We start from the raw sequence: 25232 nt of genomic DNA on the forward strand, positions 1-25232 counted from the left end.
ATATCTTAGTGGAAAAACACGAGAAACAATCTTATAATGCATCAATGCTCTAACGTTGTGGAAACGCTCGAAGGATATTTGGGTATTCCAGTCAGGAACGTCTGCCATCAACAAGCACGTTTAATGGTCACGATCACACAACGATTTAAAGTCAGCGGGGGAAAAAGCCACACTTGTTTTATCTCTCCATGCGTACAAATGGTAGTGTTCATTAAGTGCATAACATGTCGTGTGTGTGAGTGTGTGTGTTTTTGAGGTAGCACTTTTCTCAGACTATCTTCACTTCCACAAACCATCTCCTGGCCAATTTGCAGAGATTTACAGTGGGGAAATGTCACAGCAGTTTCTACCCAACCACATGAAAAAAAAAACCCGCCAAGCCATCTCTCTCTCGCTCGCTTGCTTGCTCTGTCTCGTTCTCTCAATCTCTCTCACAGACACACACACAGGCTTGTCCACATCGAGTCCCGCCATTCGTTGCAGATATGCAGGGGCATACGAAAATGGCTCGCACACAAGTTGTCACACTGGCCGACGTGAGTGCCAAAAGCCGCAGTGGTCAACAAATGTGCTTACAAATGAAAACACACACATGCATCGACTTATTTCCACTTCTCAACCCAGCTTGTGCAGCGGGTGTATTTTTATCTGCCGGCCTGTGGAGTGCGCCTCTGTGATTATAGTTATTATAGGCCCGCGTGCACACACACACAAGCACGCACACACACACACACACACACACACACACACACACACACACACATCTAATAGGGTAAAAGAAGCTCATTCAAGCATTTGTCTTTCATGGAAAAGCCAATGTGTTCTTGTACAGCCCAAATTCCTTGAAATAAAAAGTAATGATGGCAAAGGTTAAGATAAGACAAGATCTCTTAGACACAAAACACACACATGCTGGAGTGTGATAGAAAGTGGGAAAGTTGGATGGATGGATGGATGGATGGATGGATGGATGGATGGATGGATGGATGGATGGATGGATGGATGGATGGATGGATGGATGGATGGATGGATGGATGGATGGATGGATGGATGGATAAACTCACAGAATTCGAAGGTTCTTGATGCCGGAGAAGTCCACTTTGGTGATCCGGGTGATGTTGTTTCTGTTCAGATCCCTGCAGGCCAAGAAAGAAAGAAAAAAAATCTGTCATTAAACAGCAAACATCAAAAGCACATTGAACAGGCAAAAATTAAAGGTTGATCAGGTTCAACGAGCACCAACAAACAGTAAACGTCTTACAAAATGGAGGCCGGCGGAGCGTGAGAATGCCCGGCGGCCGTGGAGCCCACACACATGCATACCATCGCACGTGCAAACAAAGTCCAGCCCTAACCCAAAAAATGTTCATTAAACACTAAAAAAGGCAATAAGACTTTTTTTTCCGCTGCACAACTTCAAAGCTGCTCATGTTTCCTGCCTGTCAGTCAATCACGTTCCGACGTATACATCGTGTAGAATCAAGTGTGTGCGTGTTCATCGGCTCCCTTTTTACGTCCGACTGTTTACTGAAACGCCGTCGCACGGAAAGAATTAGGCCACATCCAGACAACAAAAGCAAATTTTCCCTCTTGTTTCACATACATACACACACTCACACTGTGTGTATGCATGTGTGTGTTTTGTGTGTGTTGTATATTGCCGTAAACAGTCTGGCTTTGGCCGAGGCAGCTCCCTGCCATGTGTGCTTTTCATAACACACCTAAACATTTATAAATCTGATTTAAGCCCCGTCTTAGGTTTCAAGGCAGCTAATAGGAGCCATACTGAAATCTCAGACGTAGGCCACTGGTCCAAAGTGAAGTCCAGGGGGGTCCGCCGCGAGATTGCCGCACAAACGTACCCCAAGTGTGGGCGGACAACAATGAGAGGTAGAGGGGATTGGACTCAAGCATGCCTTCTCAATTTTTTGGGAGCAAAGCCACACATTAGATTGATGTCCCACCATCAAACAAATATGTAACTAAAAAGATGTACAGCGTGCTCATTCTATGACTCATAAACAAAGAAGAGTTTCACAACTACTATTAAGTGACTCAGTATGCTGCAGTAGTATTTGTCATTCTTCACAGAGAATGAAAAAAATATTTTCTCTTCATGCACTGAATTTGTTGAAATACTTGATAATACTGCTACACTTTGGCATTTTGTGGTGATCGTTAGCATTACGCTACGTGGTCTGCTTTCATACAACATGTATTTCTTTTTAAATTTTTATTGCGACTAACTGACTTCAACTTAGAGCGGCAATAAATAGGTGGAAGTCTCTTTTGTCAAACTGCTGTTTGAAATGAGTTTCACTGCCACCATACAGTATCTGAGTCCCAGCGTGCCGTGGTTCTAATGTGCCTAATGGTACAGACAGTGATGGAAATCTGGAAAGAATCACAGAGGAGGTTGAAGGTGAGGCCTGGGGAGCATTGTGCCCCTGAAAAGGTCAAATGTGGTGAAGCTGAAAGTATGACATGAACGCCGCGGGAGGGAACTTGCAATACACACACACACACACACACAAGATTTACTTTTGCTATTTGTTACAAGGCAATAAAAGCAGACCGCTTATTAAAACACTTTTAAATTCTGCAAGAAAATGTGCTCTTTAAACTAACATTTTGTTCCGACAATAGATACCCCTCCGCCCGTTTTGATCATGTCTATCTTTCGCTCGTCCTTACTTGACTAAACACTTTGTCCTTGCTTTTTTCCTTCCTCTCTAATCTGGTTTGCGTTATCTCAATCTCTCACTTTTGGATTTACAGTTGGCTACGTTTTCCCCTTTCTTGTCTTTCATCATCACTCCATCCTTATCTCCATCTTGCTTGCTATGGAAACTTGTGCTCCGCCGCTTTGCCACATTCAAACAAACACACGAGGCCAGGTGGAAAGTGGCATAATAAATAGAGTCGTGGAAAGACAGGATCTGACCTAGAATCTCGGAAGATATTCTTATGGCTGTGTTGTTTTTTTTCCTTTAGAAGCACTGATACATAATTTCATGTGCATCATTAAAGGTAGCTTGACTTATTGGAGGGCGCCTAGAGTTCACAAGCCAATAACACAATTATTATTTTTTTTAATTCAGACCTTAACTGATGATGCATTCAAAGGCAGTTTGGAGAAAATTTGAGGGGGTGCCAGTCTTAAGTCTAAAAAATAACGACATCAAATAATAGAATAAATGAATTAATAAATGATGACTCCCCATCTTATTTGTGCACTGTGAATTAATTAATGAACAAAACAAAATTGGAATATGTAGCAAATCTCTGCCGGCCATCCAAAATATATTTTGAGATTTTCAGCAATGTCTGGAATTAGTTTTCAAATACTTTTATCATTGGGAAATAAATATCAATAAAACACAAATAGAATGCTAATCATTTAAATTAAATATAATGAAGTATTACCGCTCAACTTTTACAATGACATGTTGATTAAAAAATTTTTAAAACTTTGCCTTTTTTGGAGTAGAACAGAACAGAAAAGAAATATGAAACGTGATGACGACCATAAAGACAGAATCGCAAAGGCGACAATAATATGCTGCACAATCATTTTTAATGTCAAAGCTGACTTCATTGGTTAAGAAAGAACCCAGACTGGACGATTCTCTTCAATTATTTTAGGGACAATTTGTTTCAAAATTGGAACAATTGTTGCACAGTATAGGCAAGAAGCATGCTGGTGTTGTGGCTACTGTGTATTTGTGACCCGCCCTGCAGTAAAGCTTCACTCTCACTTGAACTTGACCAGCTGGCTGTGTGACAGCGCTAACAACTACTTGTTCACATTCATGTGTGTGCGTTTATAACAAGAGGTGGGAGTCAAACGGCAGGTGCTCTCGAGAAGTAGAAACTTCACGACCCAACCACCAGTTGAGTGGCGCGCACATGGAAAGAAAGAATGGCAACAAATGGCAACACAGGCGACAAAATCTCCCAAGAGAAGGGGAGATGGTTTGATGTTGTGTCTCATCTCCAACATGTGTTTGCCTTTTCTTGACCTTTGAGCCCCTTTGCTTCCTTTCTGTCTGAGACAAGTTTCCTCTCTTGGATATTTCACTCTTCTGAGGAGCACAAAAAAAAGTAAGAGGAGAAAAAAAAAATGAGATTCTGGACTTCCTGCACTAATCTCTTGTTATTTTTTCCACAAAGCACTTTTAATCGTTCCTCCTTTTCTTGCCCTCAGATAGGTATGCTCAATTTCGCCCGGGACAACTTGGAACCAGGCAAAGGAATCCTAATTGCCCACTTCCTCCCCCTCAATCCCCTCGACCGGTTCTCCGACATGTCCGTCACCAGAGAAGAAAGGGCTGATGTCGGGCATGAAAGTTCAACTGGCGGGTTTTGTGATGTAACATTAGCTACTCACGCTAATGGTAAAGTGTTCAGGAGAGGAGAATAAGTTGATACACGAGGTCTCTATAACATCAATTCACTCTGACAATTAATCAAGTCAGATGAAAACAATCCAACTAAATTATATCAAACTGTAGAAGAACAAATGCAAAGTCCCACTGGAAGTTTGAAAACATTTCCCTTTACATTTGATTATAAGTGGAATTAATTGTATCATAATTTCAATAGTTTCCCTTTTAGTGTAAAACGGGTAAATCACATCTTGGTGCAAGTGGACTGGATCACAAGTATTCTAATCAGAGTGTCATATAATTGAAGTGAACAATATTAAATTATCACTCGAAGTAATCATATCGTAATTAGAGTGAAGTGAATTGTAATGCACTTGAGGTCTATATAAATGAATTGTCTGCTGCAAATAAACCCTAAGCAATGGAAAATGTATGATTAACTTTTGAAGAGAATAAAATACTACTGCACGACATCGTGGATGTGCAGACAATTCAGAAGACAGTTTCAAAGGGACCATTGCTAGAATCTGAGATTGAAAACAGATGGAACTGTTTGTGACGGCCAGAAGTAAGGATCTGAACGATTTCAGCCACCCGTTCAACAAGAGTAAAACAAATGGTGGAAATGCTCCTCCAATCTGCCAAGACAACCTAAGAACAATCAGTTGGGAAGTTTGGAATTTCAAACGTCAGCATTGAGTAGATGAAACGAGTCTCAAAGACAAAAACCAAGCAGAGGTGCAGTCTTAGCTTTGATAATCATTACATGCTTAAATGTTGGGAGACGTTTGGATGAACACCTATGATTTGTTTGTAAAGAAATGCATATTTGGCTCCAATGGAGAAAAAAAACATTGTAGCCAGGTTCACAGTGTCTCTCACATTAAGCACGATCGCGTCCTACTTCTTCCAAAACAACCATCCATAAAGGCCAGCGAAGATGAATTAATTCATCAAAGCGATTTTGTCATTCATATAATTCAACGTGCAGATCAACCACCATCACTTGGCCTGGTAGAATATACAGCGCGAGAGTAAACATTTGCAAACACCACTGAGAGGGATCTGCTCTGCGGTTTATTGCCGTCACAGCACGACGGCAAGATTGTTCCTTGTGTCGCCTTTGAACATTTCTCAGAAGACGTCTGCCGTGGACCCTTTCAGCTGAACGGTCTCGGTGCTTTGTCACTGGCCGGAATGCCAAAGGAAACGAACGCAAACCCGAGTTGACCTTACATACAAAAACAGATGAAAGGCAAGACGGGACATGAAAAAGATGTAAAAAGTCGGTCATACTGTATTTTTGGGGACTGCAGTGTAAAGGCCGCTAACATATTTCCTTAAAGGGACAATCCAGTCCTGGGTTGTTTTCACACTTGGTTGAGTGGAAACGAAAGCTGGTTGATTGCCTTGCTAATGTAGTTTACTTCAAGTCAAGCGTGAATAAAGGAACTGGGACAACTCTTTCACGAAGATATAAATGGCAAATGGACATCTGACAACTGCTTGTGTCCATTTCAATTCCTGAAACGCTACATTCAATCGGGAAAATTAGAAGAACCAACTGGAAGAGTTGCAGTGTGTGAAGCAGTGTTGTTTCGCACTGCAATTTCTACAATATCGTGCATTTAAAATACGCTGAAAAAATTTGCGGTCCATGATCAAACCGCGTTAGACATAAACTCGCAAAGAATCGAAGCGCGTAAAATCGAGACTTAGCTGTAGTTGGCAGCTTGTGTCAACACACATTCTTAACTGGGAGCCCGATCAGGATTAAGCAGAACAAATCAAACCCGTCAACTGTTTTGTGGAAACATCACTTCACTGCCCAATTTCCAATTGGTGTTGACTTCCCTTACTCTGTCACTTGAACGCATCTTGCACATTCAGCGTCTTTGTTCCATCACGGTTTACAGCATGATTTTTATTTTTTTTATTTTTTTATTGTTATTGCCCTCAAGCTCCCGCCCTTTTGCCAACACCAATCCTGCTCTGCCTGAAGAAAAATAAAGTCATCGTTTGTTGACAAGAACGACGGTTGTACCACTTGAAAAGAGATCAACCCTGGCTAGTGTCCCTTTCTTTGAGGTTGGCGAGCTAAACAAGCTTGTAAAGTGTCGCTGTGATTGGTTAGCGCCGTCAGAATTTATTGGGTGACTCGCTTCTGTCTGGGTTTACACGACACCGACGTGGTGGTGTTTGGACTGATGGGAGACTACTCAACACAAACGTTTGCTCAGTGCAGACAAACAATGAATGAATTGCCAAGGCGATAATCAAATAATTGATGACTAACAATCAATTGGGATTAATTGATTAGTAGTGTATTGAAGCGTTGAGTTCCGACAGAATGCAATTCTCGGTTGCTACCTGCAGAGGCACTGTTGATTCAGGTTGCACTAGTTTGCAAAAATCCATGGCATCATGTAAACTACTGTATCAGATTTTCATGTAGCATTTAAATGAATAATTAAAATAATCTAGAGGCCATTTTTATCATTCTAATGTATAAATACATTTATGTATTCATTTTTGAAAATAACAAAGATAATAAAATACAATTAGGACAGCAGTTAATGTGACATCTATTTCATATATGGCTAATACTGTGTGATAAAATGAAACAAAATGGATAATCTAAAAGGCAATAAAAAATTAATACTAATCAAAAAAGGTATATTTTCTGTATGAACCTCGAATAAAAACAGCTAAAAAAAAGCAACAGTAATCTGTACAGAAGCTATTTTTTTAAAATAGGGTTGGTTTTACAAATTCTCTGAATCAACACAGTCGATCTGCAGACAGTGCAATTCTACCATGTTTTTAAAAAGACTGACTTAAAAATAGAAAAAGCTCAACATCGCAAGGTGTTGACAAGAAACATTTCCCTATCTGAATTGACCCTTGACCTCAGCTACCTAAAACATTTTGAGAAATCTCTTGCACTTCCTGTGATCCAGACCATTAATTAATACCCACCGGCAGCTGCAGAAAATGAAAGCGAATGAGCAGAGGGGAAAAGAGGACGTGTTGCTTTGGTGACAGCCGCCAAACACAACAGTGGCTTGTTAATGTCATATAAATTCAAACACACACATTCAAAACAAAGACTTCAATTATTTTCACTTCCTGACAACTTTTCCATCAAAAAAATATATTTTTTGAGCCATGATAATCCGTGTCCATATATGTAAACAGTGTGTGGTTGAGATATATTTTGGCCGTCTCTTCTATTTGTACTGTAAATGACGCTTACACCTAATCATGTGATCTCAATGCGATCAGGAAAAAGTTTAGTCAAAATAAGGTAGAATTTGGAAAACGTTTGTTATCACAATTTACAACTGGTCATATTTTAGATTACGGAACAGGTCAATAAATAAAAAAACAGTAGCTTATTTCTTTCATTATTTTAAATTCTGTATCGGTAACTTTATACGAATCGCCATCAAATTTTATGAGCTCTCCTCTGGTAGGTTGTTTTTGCAGAGTCCTGCTAAACTGCTCACAGAAATAAGAGCAATTAAATCAACAGCATTTATATTTCTCCTAGTGGAGAAAAAAAAAACACAGTACCTGCTATTTTGATTGGCCGTGGCGTCAAATCATTCACTCGCAATTTAAATTTCAAATCTTACATCTGCGCCAGTACGTGGGAGTCTCATACTCATGTGTGTTACGGTTTCCCAGAAAGCCTGAAAACCAAAGTGCTTAAGCCAGCTGGCCACCCGAGCGGTGCAACAAGTCATGAAAGAGAAGGTCAGCTGGAGCGTCACCCACTGACCTACAAGCGCAAAGCCAAACTTTTTGTTTTGGCTTCTGTGCATCAAACCATTTGTGACCAAGGGATGATCAGCGGGGTAATGAATAAGTAGCTTGTGGCTTTTTATGTCGTAGTACTTAAAAAAATAAAATGTCTGCAATAGCAATAAGGCTCAGCGATGACATCAGCGCCACCCTGCCCGGGTTCTCGCTGAGGCGTCCCACAGACACGCAGAAGTGCAGCACAAACAAAAACATGGCCAACGCTTCCAAAACTCAAAGTGAACACATTGCGGTCAGATGACATACTCTGTTAAAAAGTCTAAACGGTCCGTGTGGTTGTTTAACTTAATCGAGTCTCGCACAGATTCCGCTCGCCACCGTTGGAATGTTGCCGCCGCCGAGCTCGGAGGAGGGCGTGGCGCTGATGGAGGCTGATCACAGTTAAGTGGAAATAGTAGCAGGATGGATGTTTATGGTAAACTGAAGGTGTGCAATGTAAAGAGTGCTTGGAAAATAAATAATTCCAAGATATTTCTGGGCAACTATTTTCAATTTGGATTTATTCCTCTCCTATCCAGGCAGTCGATCTGGTCTCCCGTGGTTTTCAATATTCCACGGCAGGTTATTCAGGGGTTATTTTCACCACCATTGACTTTCATTCCCACTTCCCTCCCCCTCTCAACTTGTGTCTTGAACTTGCAACCACTTCTGGGACTTTTTCTTTTTTTACATTAGTATTCTCCAAGTGCATACATATGGTTTGAACTAGCAATAAAAAGGAGCGTAAAAATAGTAGTAGTTGTAGAGGTAGTAGTAGAAGTAGCCCCGACAAATAATTTTTCCACTGGGGGTTACATGAGAGTCTCCTTCTCAAATGTCATATTGTAGTATTGAATTGGGAGGGGGTGTGGACTATTGCGACCCAACAATGTGACCCTCATTTCCACGTTCTAGAAGTTGCCCGATTGTTGGCTGTCTCAAGTATACTAAGAGATTGATTTTTTCTGATGATACACAAGATGACAGCCATAAACCGTACAGTAGTGATGGGTCCATGAGGCGTCGTGTGTCATCCCGACACATTGGAAAACTGGATTGACACTGTGCCCCGACACCCGCTGGACCTTAAAAATACTACAGGCATCGTAGTTGACAGTAGTGTTGGCTCGTGAATGAACGATTCGTTTAAAAGAACAACTCCTTTCAGTGAACGTGCACATTACCAAAAAGGTTAAGGTTAACTCTAGCCCTAACCCTATCCCCAACCCTAACCCAACCCAAACCCTTGCTCTAACCCAAACCCTAGCTCTAACCCTAGCCCTAACCCCTAACCCTAGCTATAACCCTAACCCTAGTGCTAACCCTAACCCAAACCCTAACCCTAGCTCTAACCCTAGCCCTAACCCCTAACCCTAGCTATAACCCTAACCCTAACCATAACCCTAGCTATAACCCTAACCCTAGTCCTAACCCTAACCCTAGTATTAAACCTAACCCTAGTGCTAACCCTAGCCCCAGCTCTAACCGTAACCCCTAACATTAACCCCAACCCTCACCCTGTGTTGAAATTTTCCCGTGATAAAAGAGTTCATGGGTCCCATTGGGATTTGAACTCAGGGTTGCTGAGGTGGGAGTCAGGAAAACTAATCACTACACCATAGATCCATGTTGCTGATACTGAAAGATTCAGTTCACTTAAAAGAACTGGAATGCACATCACTGATTTGATGTCCTAGTATATACATTAATTCATTTAAGTAATTATAAAAATATATATATATATTGAGATTTAAAATATTTTATTTCTTTGTTACAGTCAATCAATAATGCGAACATGTAAGAGGACGCTTGTGCACTGGGATTTGTGTTTTACAATTTTTTATTAAAAAAGAATACGTTTTGCCAATGTCTTAAAAGTAAGCCTGTTGCGTTTTTTTGGACACAATTTCTCCCACCGTTAAAAACACCCACTCACACGGGACAGATGAGGCTGGAGTGCAGTGTGGTGGGTCTTTTGATTGTCCCACTCTCTACCTTGGGGACGGCAAAAGATCAGATATTGTTTTAGCAGACCCATCCCATTGACAATATGCTTCCTTTAACAGAGCTTTGGCACGCTTTCTTGACAGACTATACTGCTGCTCGTTCGGTCACGTGACTGTTTTTAAAGCTTGATACTACAATTGTTTTGGATTTGAAATCATACTTTTGCACTTAAGTCCCTGGTACAAAATCCATTAGGTGTTGTGTTATCTATTATTAAGGCAATTCATCCCAGTTAAGATGTTCAAAATCTTTTAAACAATAACCAGCTCATGACATACTAAATTTAAAAATCGCAAACAAAGCCTCTTCGGATCATGTTCTTAATTAAAATATGCTCAAAATTAGAAACAAGTGTTGCTGGAAGCACATCGGGTGACAATAAGCTGATGCCTCGATGTTTTCCATTCACCGTTGCAAATAAACAGCCACCAGGGGACCAAAACCACTAAACATCTTGTGTGCTTAAGCAGGATTTTGTGCCAGGCTGTGAGCAAATATGACAAACGTCGTCATCCAACGCTATTTGCGGGAAGGTGGAATGAGATGGGACAGCTTTGGTACTTTCTTACCACTGATTCGGGATGATCACATCTAGTTGCTCTCTTTGTTTGTCATGTGCGATCTTCTCTTTTGTACTATTTTAGTGTGAGCTACGAGAACCAGAATTTCCTGAGGGAGCAATCCCAAGGGATGAATGAAGTTGAATATAAATTATCAAATTGTGGAATAAATATTGTGGGTGACTGCAACGGATTAATGGCATTACCATTCATTTGAATAATGAAAGATGATCTGAGTTTTGAATTACACTGATAATTGACGCCATCCCCATTTTTTTTTTTTTTTTTTTAAATAGCGACGAAGGACAACTTTTGTCTAAATACAGCTACATTTCTTCGGCACCAGATGGTGCCAAAACAATCCTGTTATTTCACAAAAAATCTGCGAGTAGACAAATGAGTGCAGAGAAGCAAAAATGCGGAGTTTTAATTCATAAGGAATAAATAAGACAACACACATTCAACCAGCACTACAAACAGCCTTGGACGACGAGAAGTGTTAATGCATCATTTCAGAAGGGAGAACTGGTTGCTACAACACTCCTTAATATCCCCCCCCCCCCCCACCCCGGGGGGGATGTAGGACCCTCAAATCCCACCTTTCATCACAGCCTGCTCTAATTATTTATTTTGTTAGAGTGTAAAATGACTTCAGGGGATTGCTGTGTAAAAGCCTACAGGTCCCGAAAGGTCACCAAACAAAAAAAGGAGGGCCTCCAGGCTGGTGCTTTTATTATTACGTTATTTGGTACACCTGCACAAAATCATGGAATGAAGGTGTATTACAAAAGTCTCAAGTTTTAAAATGCGTTTATGAGAACAAGTTAGATAAATGCTTTTTTGGTGGCCTCATCAGCACCTAAATGTAGTTTTTTTCTTTTGTTTTATGTTTAATCACCGCCCAAAGCTTACTCAATAGCACTTTCTGGAAAGTTAAAATAAAAAAAAAAACTGAGCCAGGCACACATCAAGCAGCCTCAAAGATCCAAGCTCAAAACTGAACAGGAAGTCAGCCATTTTGCTTTCAAGCTGCCATTTGGCAAAATTTCAAAACACGATTTTTGACAATTCCAACAACAGCATTTATCCTACTGATCTCCAATCGGAATGTTAAATGTTAAATTATCACAAATCCCAGATTTACAAAAACCCATGATGGCTGTTTGCACAAAAAACAGCACATCATCTTTGCACAATATTTTTTTTTGAACCCAGCTCTTGTATTCCCTTAATAATGCCTAATAAAGTGTCCAGTGTTTGCTCATGCATCACAGCATGCAAATCATATCAGTGCCTCACTCGAAACTCTTGCACTGATTGTGTTTGTTGTCTCTGGCTGTGTTGTGGATCGCCTGCAGGGGCTTTCGAAGAGGGGGGGGGGGTCTCGACCATTAGCATGGATAATCACTTCCATATAGCTTTGCAGCATAGGTGTACGTCTGTGCATGCAAGTGTTGCATCATCGCCCTTGGGCTCAACAGGTTGGGAAGGTTTCCAACTTTTTTCACCCGTTAACAAAACCTGCTATAACACAACCATGCAAAACAAGTGTTTTAATACATTTTTTTTACAAACAAAAACTCTCCAAAATAGTGACTGGTTGATAATGACTAGAATAAATAAATTAAGCAGGTTGTTCTAATAACTGGGTCCATTTGGGTTTCAACTATGACAGCTCGGAGAACCCTGAAGACAAAATTATTATATCATCATTATTTTCTTATATTTAAAATATATAAGTTATATAAGTTGGACAAACTTTCAAATCTTTTTTCAGCCAAGCAACAAAATGAAAAAACAAATACAATCCAAGTCAACCCTGTTTCATTGACTCTAAATTAGAATAAAAATACTTTGAAAACTTGTTTCCACTTGCTTTTGCAAGAAAAAGCCTTTTTTTTTTAATGTTAGGTTTAGAACAGTTGGAAAATGTTTACTATTACATGGCATTTTCGGTTTTCACCAAATGACACCCTAAACGTTCTTCCTAAAAATTAAAACCTGGCCTTAATCTTAATGTTTGATTCCTAAAAATAAAAGAAAACAACAAAACTTCGCAACTGTTTCATTGACTTCAAATTGCAATGAGCGATTGCACTCATGATTTGTCCATCACTCCATTCTAAGCACAATTGAATTCTGGGGGTGCACATAACTTTTACGTACCAAATCTATTTCTAAGCCTCCTAAATTCAAATGTAAAATTAAAGGGGACCTTTCAGTTTCACAATCGTGTGAAGTAATACATGGTGATTTGCGCAAATTTCAAAGACTTAATACTTTGGATGCAAACTTACAGGCGCTCAGCCCCACGCGGGATCCCCTTCGGTACCGTCTTGAGCCCCAGACCCTGACAGTCCACATGGGATCCGGAGCAGCTGCACTTGTGCGGACATGTGTGCACGCTCGACACGATGCACAGAACCAGGACCAAGGCCGAAGAGAGAGCCCAAAGCCGGTTCGGTTCGGCCCCCCGAGACATTTTATCCACTCAGATTGAATTAAAACAAGAAATCCCCACGGCTCAAACTTCGCTCTCCAAGCGTTTAAAAATGATCAAAAGTTCCACCTAAAGATCGGAATGTGTGGAACAAACACACTCCTTTTTTGTAGACAAAGTTAAATCGTGTTAAAAAGGAGCAAAACGCAACAAAAACGTGCTGTAAAGAAGTTCAAATTCATCCCTCAAGTCGATGCGTAAAGTCTCCAAAAGCGATTTCCTCCATCCAATCCGGTAAGTCATCCAAAACGTCTCCTTCGGGGGAGGTAAAATGTTTAGTTGGGGAGGGGAAATAATAGCCAGTAGCATCCCATCCACTGACAGCAAATAAAAGAAGTGATGTCATGAAAAAAAAAAACATAAAAGAATGAGAAAGAAAGAAGAAGCAGTCACCCGGAGTGAAGTCGAGAGGGAAGTGGCGCAGCGCAGACTGGTGCGCGCTGAAGGTTTGGAGAGCGCCCCCCCCCCCCCCCCCCCTAACACACACACACACACACACACACACACACACACACACACACCAAACATCTTTATGCCCCCCCCCAAATATAATGTCGTAACTCCTTTCTGTTTTTCTCCCTCACAACACAAATCTTTTCTACCCCTCGATCTATTCTAGGCGCATTTTGTGCGCCATTCGGCTTTTGTTTTTCAGACCATTTTAGCCACATGTCAAAATGAAATTATTTAAAATGGCATAGACATAATGTGTTGTTTGTATGAAAAAGCACTGAACATGTCCATTTGCATTCCACATTGAGCTCAAAATACCGATTCATCGTTGACGTCTTTCACATTTTTAATCTATATTTGTCCACTAGATGGTACTCATTCCCCCTCAAAGCATGCAGCCTAATTATAAGGATATTTTGCAACTGGAATGATTGATAACATAATTACTGAAAACAAATTGGATAAAACAGCATTTAAATATGAGATAACTTGGATTACTTATTATTCTACAATAGATGCAACTGTAATATCTTTTTGATACAAGAAGACTCACATTTTCGTCACCATTATTGACTGGCTGAAACTTCTGCCTTCTAAGAAACCAAGTAGTTTACCTCTAAAAAAAAAAAAAAAATAAGCTTTTGAATATGACTTCTAACTTTGGAAAATCTATCCACTTCGTCAATGTTGGTGAGCACAAATTAAATCTATTGCCAAATTTAATTAGATCCAGTACATAAAAATGTCAGAAGTGGTGTGATAACCAGATGGAGGCTATTAAATGTTTAAAAAAATTGTCCGAGTCAAATTAAATATTTAAAATGCCAGCGTTCAATATGAAACACGTTAAACTATCATTAATATTTTCAACAAAATCCTGCTGCCCCCTATTGGTCATTCCTCCATAGGCACACGCCAAGATGTTGAGCTGCTCATTCAAATTAAAGTTGTGTGTGTGTGTGTGTGTGTGTGTGTGTGTGTGTGTGTGTGTGTGTGTGTGTGTGTGTGTGTGTGTGTGTGTGTGTGTGTGTGTGTGTGTGTGTGTGTGTGTGTGTGTGTGTGTGAGGGGGGGGGGGGGGGGGCGTTAAACCTGACTTGCCTAATGAAATCTCATTAATACTGCAAAGCCCGCAAGCAACAAAGTCAGTCATTGAGTGCATCACGGCCAGTGCAAGGCTAATTAAAACATTTGTTTCTCTGATGTGTGGACGACTGATGAAACCCGTTGCAGCCCCCATTACGCTACCGGTTAAATTGCTTCAATCATAGATTACACAACAATTACTGATTGGGTACAACTTTCAATAAAGCAATGACTTTTCCAAGTCATTTATAGTGCAAAACGTGGGATTTCAGAAGCACGAACAAATAAAAGTTACACTTTGTAGACATGACAGGGAAAAGAAAGAGCACTGGAAGTTGACTTTGCTGCCACTAGTCGCCCCCCTGTGGTGACATCACAAAAAAAGTCCAAACTCGCTCATGACATACTTTGTCATACACTATGATTGATTCAACTGCAAATTTTTTGCCTCCAAAATGTGGTTGAATTTCAAATTTAATGACTTTCCAAGTGTCCAATGTATTATTAGATACCTTTGGGACCATGTCAGTCAAACCCAAGCATGCCTTTTTTCTTGACAGATCAGCCAGCCTTTTACCCACAAAATCTGCAACTATTTTCTTAACTGCATGCCGTCCCTCCAACATTTGATTAAAATTTCCCCCTTGCACCACAGCCACTTTTATTATTTCAGGCACATGTGAAAATTTAGTCAGAGCTCAGCAGCAGGGGGACTGCAGAAGCGGTTGACTTGTATTCCCTCAACATCCAACCCGAACCTCCCTGCTGCCCCCTGGCATGATGAGGAGATTAAAGCCGCTCGGAGTCAACCGGCTCTGCCCCTGAGGTTGCCCCCCCCCCGCCACTCCTACCCACCCTCCTAAAGGGCAGCTTGCCAACAAGTGCGAACCTTCCAATTTAGCATCTGAGTACGTCGTGTGGCCTGCTAAAGTTTGTAAATCAGACCATTTTAATACTTCACAGAAAAACACTATATCCCTTACAGATATTCAGAAATTAGGCTTAGGCACATGCACAAACCTCCCGCAAGTAAATCTCACGTGGCCCATACTTGAATTTGCATGTAAAAAAAATTAAAATAAAAGACATGTTTTTATGTTTTAGCTTGAACACTTGTGATCAGGCATCACATTGTTTCATTATCTTAAGAAATGTAAGATGTAGGCCGAAATTAAGATAAAAAGTAACAAATTAAAGCAGCACTGGCACCTGATAGGCTAAAAAAATGACACCTCTGCAAAGGAAGTTCTACAAACATTAATCAATGCTATTCCAAACAAACACATCAGGCTCTTTCCGTGCAAATTGGCTGGAAGGGATGTAGCAGGGAGAGGAAGTGTGTAGCTGGTTTCAACACAACGTGAAAGTCCATTTACTTACTGGATCTGCATGGTGGTCTATGCTCTCAGAGTGCCCCTGGAAATAATGTTGTTAACTCCACTCTGTCTGCGCTTTGGTTTCATTTAGCTGATTTATCTTGCAATTATTGTGCGCTACCTCTGTAAACACAATGTGTGGAGAAACAGTGCTGATTTGCAAGCTAACTCAAACTCAGAAAGCAGATTTGAAATGTTGGTTGACCAGCTGATTGGCTCTGGAAAGAAGGCGGGGCACAAATAAGTCACAAGACCAAGGTAACAGGTGTGATGAATATATTAAAAAATATCATAAATATTAGATACATATATATATATATATATATATCTTTGTGTGCCTGGCATGTGAAGAAATTGACAATAAAGCGGACTTTGACTTTGATATGTCATCTTTATGATATTCATATTAGCATTAGCAAATATTTATGATATTTGTGCGAGAGCCTATCCCAGCCGTCATCGGGCAGTAGGCATTGGATGGATGGAATACTGGTTTTAGAGACTGAAAAACCAGATTTACTCAAATGAAGGAAGAATTGATAATACTTCCATCCGCAAGGTCAAAGATGTCGGATAAATGTGGTCTTTAAAAGCAAACAAGAAATGAATGATGGTAACCGCCAAAAAAACAAGTGGATATGAACCATTCCTTCTTTATTCTGACACAAACCGCACCTCGGTGTTTTGCGCACATGAAACCACTCGCTTGAACACACATGTCATTAACTTTTGAGGCTTTGTAAAATATTCGCTCAGAACCTTTTGATTCATGATCACGACATGTACACTTTGGCCTGCCAAAACCAAAAACATGTCGAGTTCTTGACCGGATGACACAAGTAATCATTTGTGACGCTGCGGCTCTCCCATTTCTTTCTTCTTCTTAGAGACTTGATTAGCGGTGATACAAAAAAAACAAAAAACGGTGATCTAAAATGGACAAAGAATTGAACCGGAGTTCTGTCACGTACAAATGATCCAAGGCTCACTCGGACAACCTGTACAGTAACTCAACTTACAATTGACCCGATGAACAACTTTTTGGAGATACAAGCTATTATTTGGACATTTTTTTGTCTTGAGCTCACAGCAAAACTTGGAGTTTCGGGGTGGGGGGGGTTATTTGCTAGGTTTGGCATCAAAAGCCTGGAAGAGCAACGCAGCTGTAATATTCCAAATGACCCATTTTAGGCTCTTGTCAATCACAATAACATGCCAAAATTGTCCCAATGTCTCAATAAGATACAATCATTGTCCTTGAAGGATCGACATCTTGGCACTTTTTTGTCATAAAGAAAGAGAAATATTATGATATGTGCAACAGTTAATTACAACTAGAGCTGCATTTGGAGTATTCTACCCTCTATCCCATGGATAAATCGAGGACAGTAATCGGATTAAAAATTATTTGCATTATGACTGTAAGGACAATGTGCAGTCGCCACCCTCTCAATCTCGTGTTGTATCAGTGAAATTGTTCATTTCAATTTATTATGTGTTTTGATTTATGACAATTTGTTTTCTAATGGATCAGTCATTATAATCCAATTAAATAAATCTTGACGGGAAGATAAAAAAAATAGTGCCTACTTTGAAGTCTGTGAAGCAGGGTGGCAATAGTTTGGGATTTTTTTTATTTTTATTGCAGTTATAGTTTTTATTTCATGTTTGACTTTTGTTGTTTAATTAAATTTGTTTTAACTAATGAATAAAATGGTTTTCACTTTTAGTTATTCCATTATTTTTTGTAACTCACAGTAACCTTGCTGTGACGGTGTAACTCATTTTTCTTCCATTTGATTATCCTATTACAATTTTAGTTTGTACGGAAATGTATATGGACATCAATGATTCAAAGAGATGCTTGTCGTGTGGCGCATTGTACATTTCTCGCTTAAGATTCTAACCAGTCGACACACATGCACAAACATACGCAAGAACACACACTCACATTAATGTCTAGAGGGCCAGTTAAATCATGGAAAATGCATCCGCTGGGCCTCTGTTTTATTAAAAGGATATTATTTTTGCCGCTGCACCGTGTCCTGTTTGATTAATATTCTCATTTACGAGAAGAATATGACACACTCAACAAGTCGACATGCTGATTACATTGACATCTACGAAGCTAATAACGTTACGCTTTTTGGCTGATTTTTATCCTATTCCATCCTTGAATGTAAATAAAAATATATGTTTTTTTGAAAAGGAATGTCATTTTGAATCATTTGTATGTCTGGTACATGGGAAGGAATTGACAATGAAAAGCCTCCCCTTACACTTAAATATACGTAGTCTGAGTTGTTAGTGGTAGTTATGGAGTCATTTCTAAAAAGTCATTTATCTTAAAATGTCATGTTTTAAAATGAGTTTGAAATGATATCGATATGTTTTAGGATCATAGTTTTTTATGATTAATATAGGGAATAGTAGGTGGTTATAATTGCGCAATTGACCCTAACAAATGACAACCAGCACAATCTTTCCTTCCCAGTGAAGGCCTGCAAGCACATAGAAGTAAATATTGGTGATATTTGTGCAGGTCCATTTTGACTAATGTCTAACGAGCCGTGTGTTCGGTGATTCAACTTTATATTGAGAAAAGACACGTCAATGAATTTCTCGCAATTTGTATGCATTGCAACACAAGAATGAAGCAGAAACTTGAGAGAGAAACAGCCACTGTGTGACTTTTTGAGCTTGTTGAGTGGCAAGTATCCAAGAACAATATTTCTGTTCGCATTGGCAAGTTTCACTCCCATGCAGAAAAACACACACATGCATTGAGAACACGGTTTTGCACAAGGGAAATTATAATGTACTTATGGAGAGAGACAGAAAATAAACAAGAGTTTGTGGCCTACAGTGACGGGAAAGACAAGCTAATGTGCTGACTTGTTGAACACTAATGATGTCTGTGTGTGTGTGCGTGCGTGCGTGCGTTTAGTGCAGAGGTTAAGGGGTTAGCCAATAAACGCAGAACACTATAAAAAGACAATGAATAATTAATTAGCTGATGGATGAAGTTTGTGTACAACACTTATGAATCTGACTTCATTCAAAACTATGGTAGGAATTCTATGGAGAGCGAAACTCTTATTGCTTCTCATGGCACAGTGAAAAATTCCAAAGTATCCTGTTTTGTATCACACACACGGAATGTAAGATTTGGACACAAATAGTGGGATCTGATGGGAAACGTTCCCTTAGCAAAAACCGATGCTTATGTCAAGAACAACTAAACAGATATGAAGTTAAGCACAGACAGTTATCGGGAGGAGGTGGTTGTTTTTTAACATGTTTAGACTACACAGGAGAGAAATATTTGGGAACGTCATACAGAATGGAAAGGAAGGAAAAGACGTCATTTATCAACGATATAACTTCACCAGTCTGCAAGCTTAATGCTAACACACAAAGCAAAATTCCATTGGCGATGCAGTGGAACTAGAAATCTTACAGGTTAGTCTATTTGTCAAATTTTTACTGTAGATGTCTTCTTTGTGTTACACCATCAAAAGTGTCTGTATTATACTGCCCCCCTGTGGTCAAGTCAAAAGAAAGGGTTGCATCAATTTACCTTGTCTCGTTCTGTTAGTGTCTGCTGATGCTTTTTGAATAGAGCTGCTAACTGGCTTTTTGTTTCCTTGCTCTTTTTTTTATTTCTTTTTTAGAGGGAGGCCCATTGAATCAAAGCAAGAAATCATGAAGCAAAAATTCTTTTCTATTTGATTGTGTACAATATTATGTAGTACAATAATAAATATTCATTTTTTGTTGGTGTTTTTTTTCCTGAAGGGCTCAGTGTTGAGTTGCAGGGCTAATTTTAGAATAAATCAACTCATAAGTCAAGGCATTACTGTATTTGAAGTTTGGCAAAATGTCCATTGCATCTGCCAGTTCAACGGATCGCCTTCACTAATCAGAAAATTTAAACCCAGCGTCCCGGTTATGTGGTGATGCTTCCATGAGTGGGAAAACGATCAATGTTTTTACTCTTTTGTATCAGTGCTTGTACTTTTTCTTGTATGCTGCAATATTTAATTGAACGTCACAGATGTATTGTTACTAATTAACTTTGCTTTACTGGCAAACTGTCTATAATGTCTCCCTAAATGGAATGGGATTGGCTCCTATTAAAAGTCTTCTAGAAAATGGATGGATTGAACCTTTTTTAATTTTCAGAAGATATTCTCTTTTAACCTCTCAATTATTCAAATCCCACAATTCTTCATTCGACTTTGGCATTCTCCAAAGTTCTATCCCGGGACCTTTCCGCTTGGCTGTTTTTCCCCCACAAATTCCACTTTGGAGTTTACGCTTAGGAATGGTTTGAGAAGCACCTGACAACTACGGCAGCACAAACTTGAGTTATTGCTGGATTGCTGTGACTTTTACTTTCATCGCTAGAGACACATCGGATGTCAAATTTGAACCACTTTGTCACAGCAAAAACATTAAAGTCTCAAGTAGTCAGAAAGTCCTTGAGCAATTTTGGACTGAATGAAAAGTTTTGAAAGCTAAATATTTGCATGTGTCCTCGAAACGACTTCCATCCGGCTACTGCGTATCCAGCACATGACTTAGCAAGGGTGTGACACTGTTGAATGCGATACTGTCCTCTGTGTGTGTTTGTCAGTCAGTCTATGAACAAAAAAATACAACATCTGCCAGTGGGACACTTGGGGAAAAAATATTTCAGAAAAAAACACATGAATTGTTTTGTCATATTCTGTTTTCAATATGATGGAATTGAATTTGACAAAAACGTTGGTTGCATCAAGATTATCATTGAAGGCATCAAGCGGGAATAAAACCAGATGGGTTTTTGCCTTGCTATCCCAAATCCTTGAAGGTTTGAGAAAAATCTCTTTTACTAGCACGTTCTCAGCCCATTAAAAACAAAAACAGGCCTATTGAATGAAGGCAAAGAATCACAATGCAAACCTTTCTTGGTCATCGAAATTGTGAAAACATTATTAAAAAAAAAAAGACAACTTGGACTGTGGCTTTTCATTTTTCTGTGCACTTTTGCTGGCTAAAACTTTGTGAATAACTGACATTCGACTCGGCACACTCGAGGCAGAACACCGCCTCCGGAAGTGGCGAGCTACCTCGGGATCAAACCAGGAGATGAACGGGATTGAAAAGTCCCTGGGTAGGATTGGAATCTTGGCGAGGAAGGGATCAAATGTTTTCAAGAAGAGATCGCCGTGATCAGATAAAGCCAAGTCAAAGTACAAACTGTGAGTGGGAATAAGGAACAGGGGATTTTAGGTGTCAGGAGGGAAGGGATGAAGAGGATGAGGAGGAAGTGGTTGCGGGAAACTCCCTGACACTGTCAAGAGTTGAGGTTTAAAGTTGTTTTGGGAACATGTTGACAATTGTTTAAGTGGAAAAGGGGCACAATAGTGATCAAAATTGAAAAAGCTTCAACCCAAGTCATTACCTTAAAATGGAAGCATGTGGAGCATCTAAAGCTTCAATCATAATTGTGGAAGAAATATCTGTTTTTTTTATTCAAACTGGATGACACACCCTAACCTTCTTCAAAGGGTCCTGGCATTTATTAGGGTGAAGGCAACTTGAAAAAATAAATTGGGGGAAATATGAAGACTTGACTGTCAAGATTGTCCATTTTAGATGCAGTGTTTATGTTTTTTTTTTTTCTTTCCTTCGAATCAAGTGAGGGCCATGACTCGTCTAACAATTAATTTGGGCTCGGCAGCTATCAGATTGGAGGGCACGATTTGAACAAAAACGGTGATCCGAGACAGTGAGATCGCAATCGTCTGATTGTAATTGCATGTTTATTTTTCAAGTCGATGAAGCCCCAAGTCATTACGTTACGGCATTTGTTAGAGCAGAGACCCCCAAATGAGGAATAAGACATACTGTATTTGTGTTATTAAAATCGTCTTGAATTTAGTGCAGTCTTAAGTCTAAAGATTTGAGGAAATAATGTAAAGTTACATCAATATTATGTACTATTTTAAGTGAAATTTCTTTCCTCAAGTCATGGATGCACCTGCTGACTAACTGCCGCGTGGTATCTGAGCGCAGGATGCTTTTAAAAAGAAAAATGTAACGTGTCAAAGGTGCAGTGTTCCTTGATTCAAGTCAATTCATGACGATTCAACGTCGATGACAGCACTTTTTCTTCCTAATGCTTCGAGTACATCACATAACCATATACTATTTAAAGGGATGAACATTTGGAGAATAAACCAAAATCAGCTCGGGATTTAGTTCTAAACATTAAGACATCCATAAGTCATGTTCAAAACACCCAAAAGTGCTTTAGCGTGTCAAAAGTGTCCACGTTTAAGGAAAATATGAGAATTAACATGATGTGAAAGTGTGTTCCCGGAATTAATATTGTTTCCCCCCCCCCCCCCCCCAACACACACACGCACAGTGGTCTTATTAGGCAACTACAGCTGTGTAACAGGAGTGTTTGTCCTTGGCGCGGCCGAGAGGAGATGACTGATAGCGTCGCACATCAACGCAAGTTCAGGAGTCAGCGCCTCAACTAATCGAGGCGATGAAACAAATGCGCGCAAGTCCAAATGTTTTCCGCTGTTAGCTTGTTGCGCCGCTGACTTTTAAGAGCAAAACGTGAAAGAAAGAAAGAAAAAAGCTCCAGATTGTTGCTTAATAAGAAGCATTTCAACTGAGCAGCTAAATGGTGTTTTTGTAAATGGGCCGTGCATTTTGGGACTTGGGCCTTCAGTGTGGACCTGCTCAATTTACCGAAATTGTCAACCCTTGCGTATTTGCATTCTGAATTTTTGGAAGCAAACCACCGTATCCTTCGATTTTACTGTTGAGCTTAGGGCCAAAGTCATCTCAAATATGAAAATATTGCTTTCACACCATCTTGCGTCATCTTGAGAACAATTAATTAAAGAAATAGTGAAAGGCGGTTCATACCCATATCAAAATGAAAGGTAGCGCTTTGTCACCATCTAGTGGCATCTACAGATAATTACAAACCTTTATGGGTGGACACAACTACGTACTCTCCGCAGGGTTATGGCGCACGTTGTAATATATTTTACAAATATTCCACCGAAAAACAACATAACAGCACGTAACCGTGCCAGGTACATCATCTGGATCAGTTCAGAATGCTACCCCTGTGTTGAGATCAGATTGGGTAAATGAAAAAACAAAAACAAATGTTGTACATTGTAAGTGCCGGTCAGTGCTTCTGATAGTGTTTTGAACATTGTACTTGTTACGTTTCACAGGATTTTGTTTTTTAAGGAAGACATACAGCGCTGCATTGGCACAATGACATTTTTAAGAGGAAAAATAGATGAGTGTAATGCTGCGGGCCATTCATTGAGTGCACAAACGCATGTACTAATCAATTACAAATACAAAATACAATAAACTCAATTTGTGGCTGTAATGTGACGCCATTCTTCAAGGCTACAAATCACAATGCTCAAGAGTTTGACTCTACTACGAGGTCCCATGTCCATTTCAAACTCAACATTTAAATCAAATTATCCAAACATGTTTGCAGGGCCAAAGGTGGTGTCCGGGGGGTTGGTTACAAAGGCCTTGCCGGCTTTTCCTCTCCCAGGATATTAATGAGGAAATGACGCATACAAGGAAAAGAAGCAATGAGCGATGGCAATTTCAGGCGAACGAGGGTCAGTGATTAATCCCGCAAAGAGTCTACTCCGCTGGGAATTCCATCAAAAGAAGCGGGGGAGGGCGGGGGCAAGAGGGTTTTAATTGCCGATCCCCTCTCCTTTCCCAAATTGCTTACCTACCTTCATGATCCTGCCTTCCCGGTTGTTGTTTGTGGTGGGGGGGACGGGGGGCTCCAATGGAATCCAGCAGGCCTCACGCACACATTCACACACCAAAAATGACTTTCAGATGTGGAGTAAAAAGCAATGCTATAGGTGTCTATCCATGGTCTTAAAATCCCCCTTAAGTCTTAAGTGCATTGTTATTATTCTTGCATTTCGACATACGGTACCAGCGGTGTTTAAGTGGAAGGTGTTTTTTTTCATCAGGGATTATGCGTTGTTGCAATGACTCCCACTGAAGCCTGCTGTGTTTTTTTTCAATAATAGTTAAAGGCAATTACACTGCCTGTTATTCGATCTTGGGAGCGGAGAAAAGAGGTGTCTATTTGAGGCGAGGTATTTATTTATTCAAGTGAACCTGATAATTCATAGCGGACAGCTTTTATTAGAGGGGTGGCCACAATGGTATAGGAAATACAGCATCTGTGATTTTCTTTGTGATTGTGTTGATATTTTTTTAGTTGGCAATACAACCGAAATATTACAAATGTAGGTCAGTGCTTCTGGTAGTGTTTTGCCCTTTCTAAACCCCACCGGAAGCTGGTGATAACTCATGACATCATTATCATCCAATAAATCTGTTTTTCAACAAGGTACACCCAAAGCGACATCAAGGTATATGACGAGACGGACTATCAATAACCACGCGTCCTAGGTCAAAGGTGATGTCATGTTGCTTTCTCTTCAGATCAAACAGAAGAGAGGTAGGGGGTCTTCCATGGGGAAGATAAGATGCGGGTGTTTGATTTCACATTCTGGATGGATGACTTTTACAAACAAAAAAAAAATGCACGGCTGAGACGTACCTCCTCAGACGCCGTCATATGGCCTTTGTTAGGACTGTTTGATGTCTAGAAAAAGATGTGCAAGACACTGCTGTTGAAGAAGGAAAAATGATTGTTGAAAAAGGTACGATACATCTTTCTCACATGATAAAGTACTGCAAACATTCATAGTCACTCGTCAGCATTCCATTTGATTTTTGTATTTCTTGGAACGTCGGAGCCACAAGTTGTTATCTGAGCCTTTTGGGAGGGCGATATCATCAGCTATGGAACGTTGAAAATCACATTCCAAACATAGATCAAAGGAGAACAGGGAAGGAAAAGTGTTATGAGTGTAACGTATTGCTTGATGTTAAGATAGACATTCCAGATAATGTTGCGGGATGGGTGGGGACTGACAGGGCTGAGCTTTTATTTTTTTATTTTTATTTTTTCAACGGGCAGAA

The 25232-nt window shown here is 39.9% G+C and overlaps 1 protein-coding gene across 3 annotated transcripts in view; it reads right to left on the reverse strand.

The window, feature by feature from the left end:
- Nucleotides 1–16377, reverse strand: part of slit3 (slit homolog 3 (Drosophila)) — a 168571-nt gene extending 152194 nt beyond the window's left edge. For 2 of the 3 annotated variants that reach the window (XM_085906614.1, XM_085906613.1), the window contains exons 1-2: nt 13057–13618; nt 1065–1136 (exon numbers count right to left, since the gene is read on the reverse strand). In XM_085906614.1, the coding sequence (XP_085762740.1) occupies nt 1065–1136; nt 13057–13241 (257 nt within the window). In that variant the 5' untranslated portion in view covers nt 13242–13618. Of the gene's footprint in view, nt 1–1064; nt 1137–13056; nt 13619–16176 lie in introns of those variants that run through there. The other variant, XM_085906615.1, reaches the window with a different exon arrangement.
- Between the last annotated feature and the right edge of the window lie 8855 nt (nt 16378–25232).

Source organism: Syngnathus leptorhynchus, chromosome 2 (assembly GCF_054491065.1).
Source record: "Syngnathus leptorhynchus isolate UIUO chromosome 2, UIUO_Slep, whole genome shotgun sequence".
In the NCBI taxonomy this organism is placed as follows: domain Eukaryota; kingdom Metazoa; phylum Chordata; class Actinopteri; order Syngnathiformes; family Syngnathidae; genus Syngnathus; species Syngnathus leptorhynchus.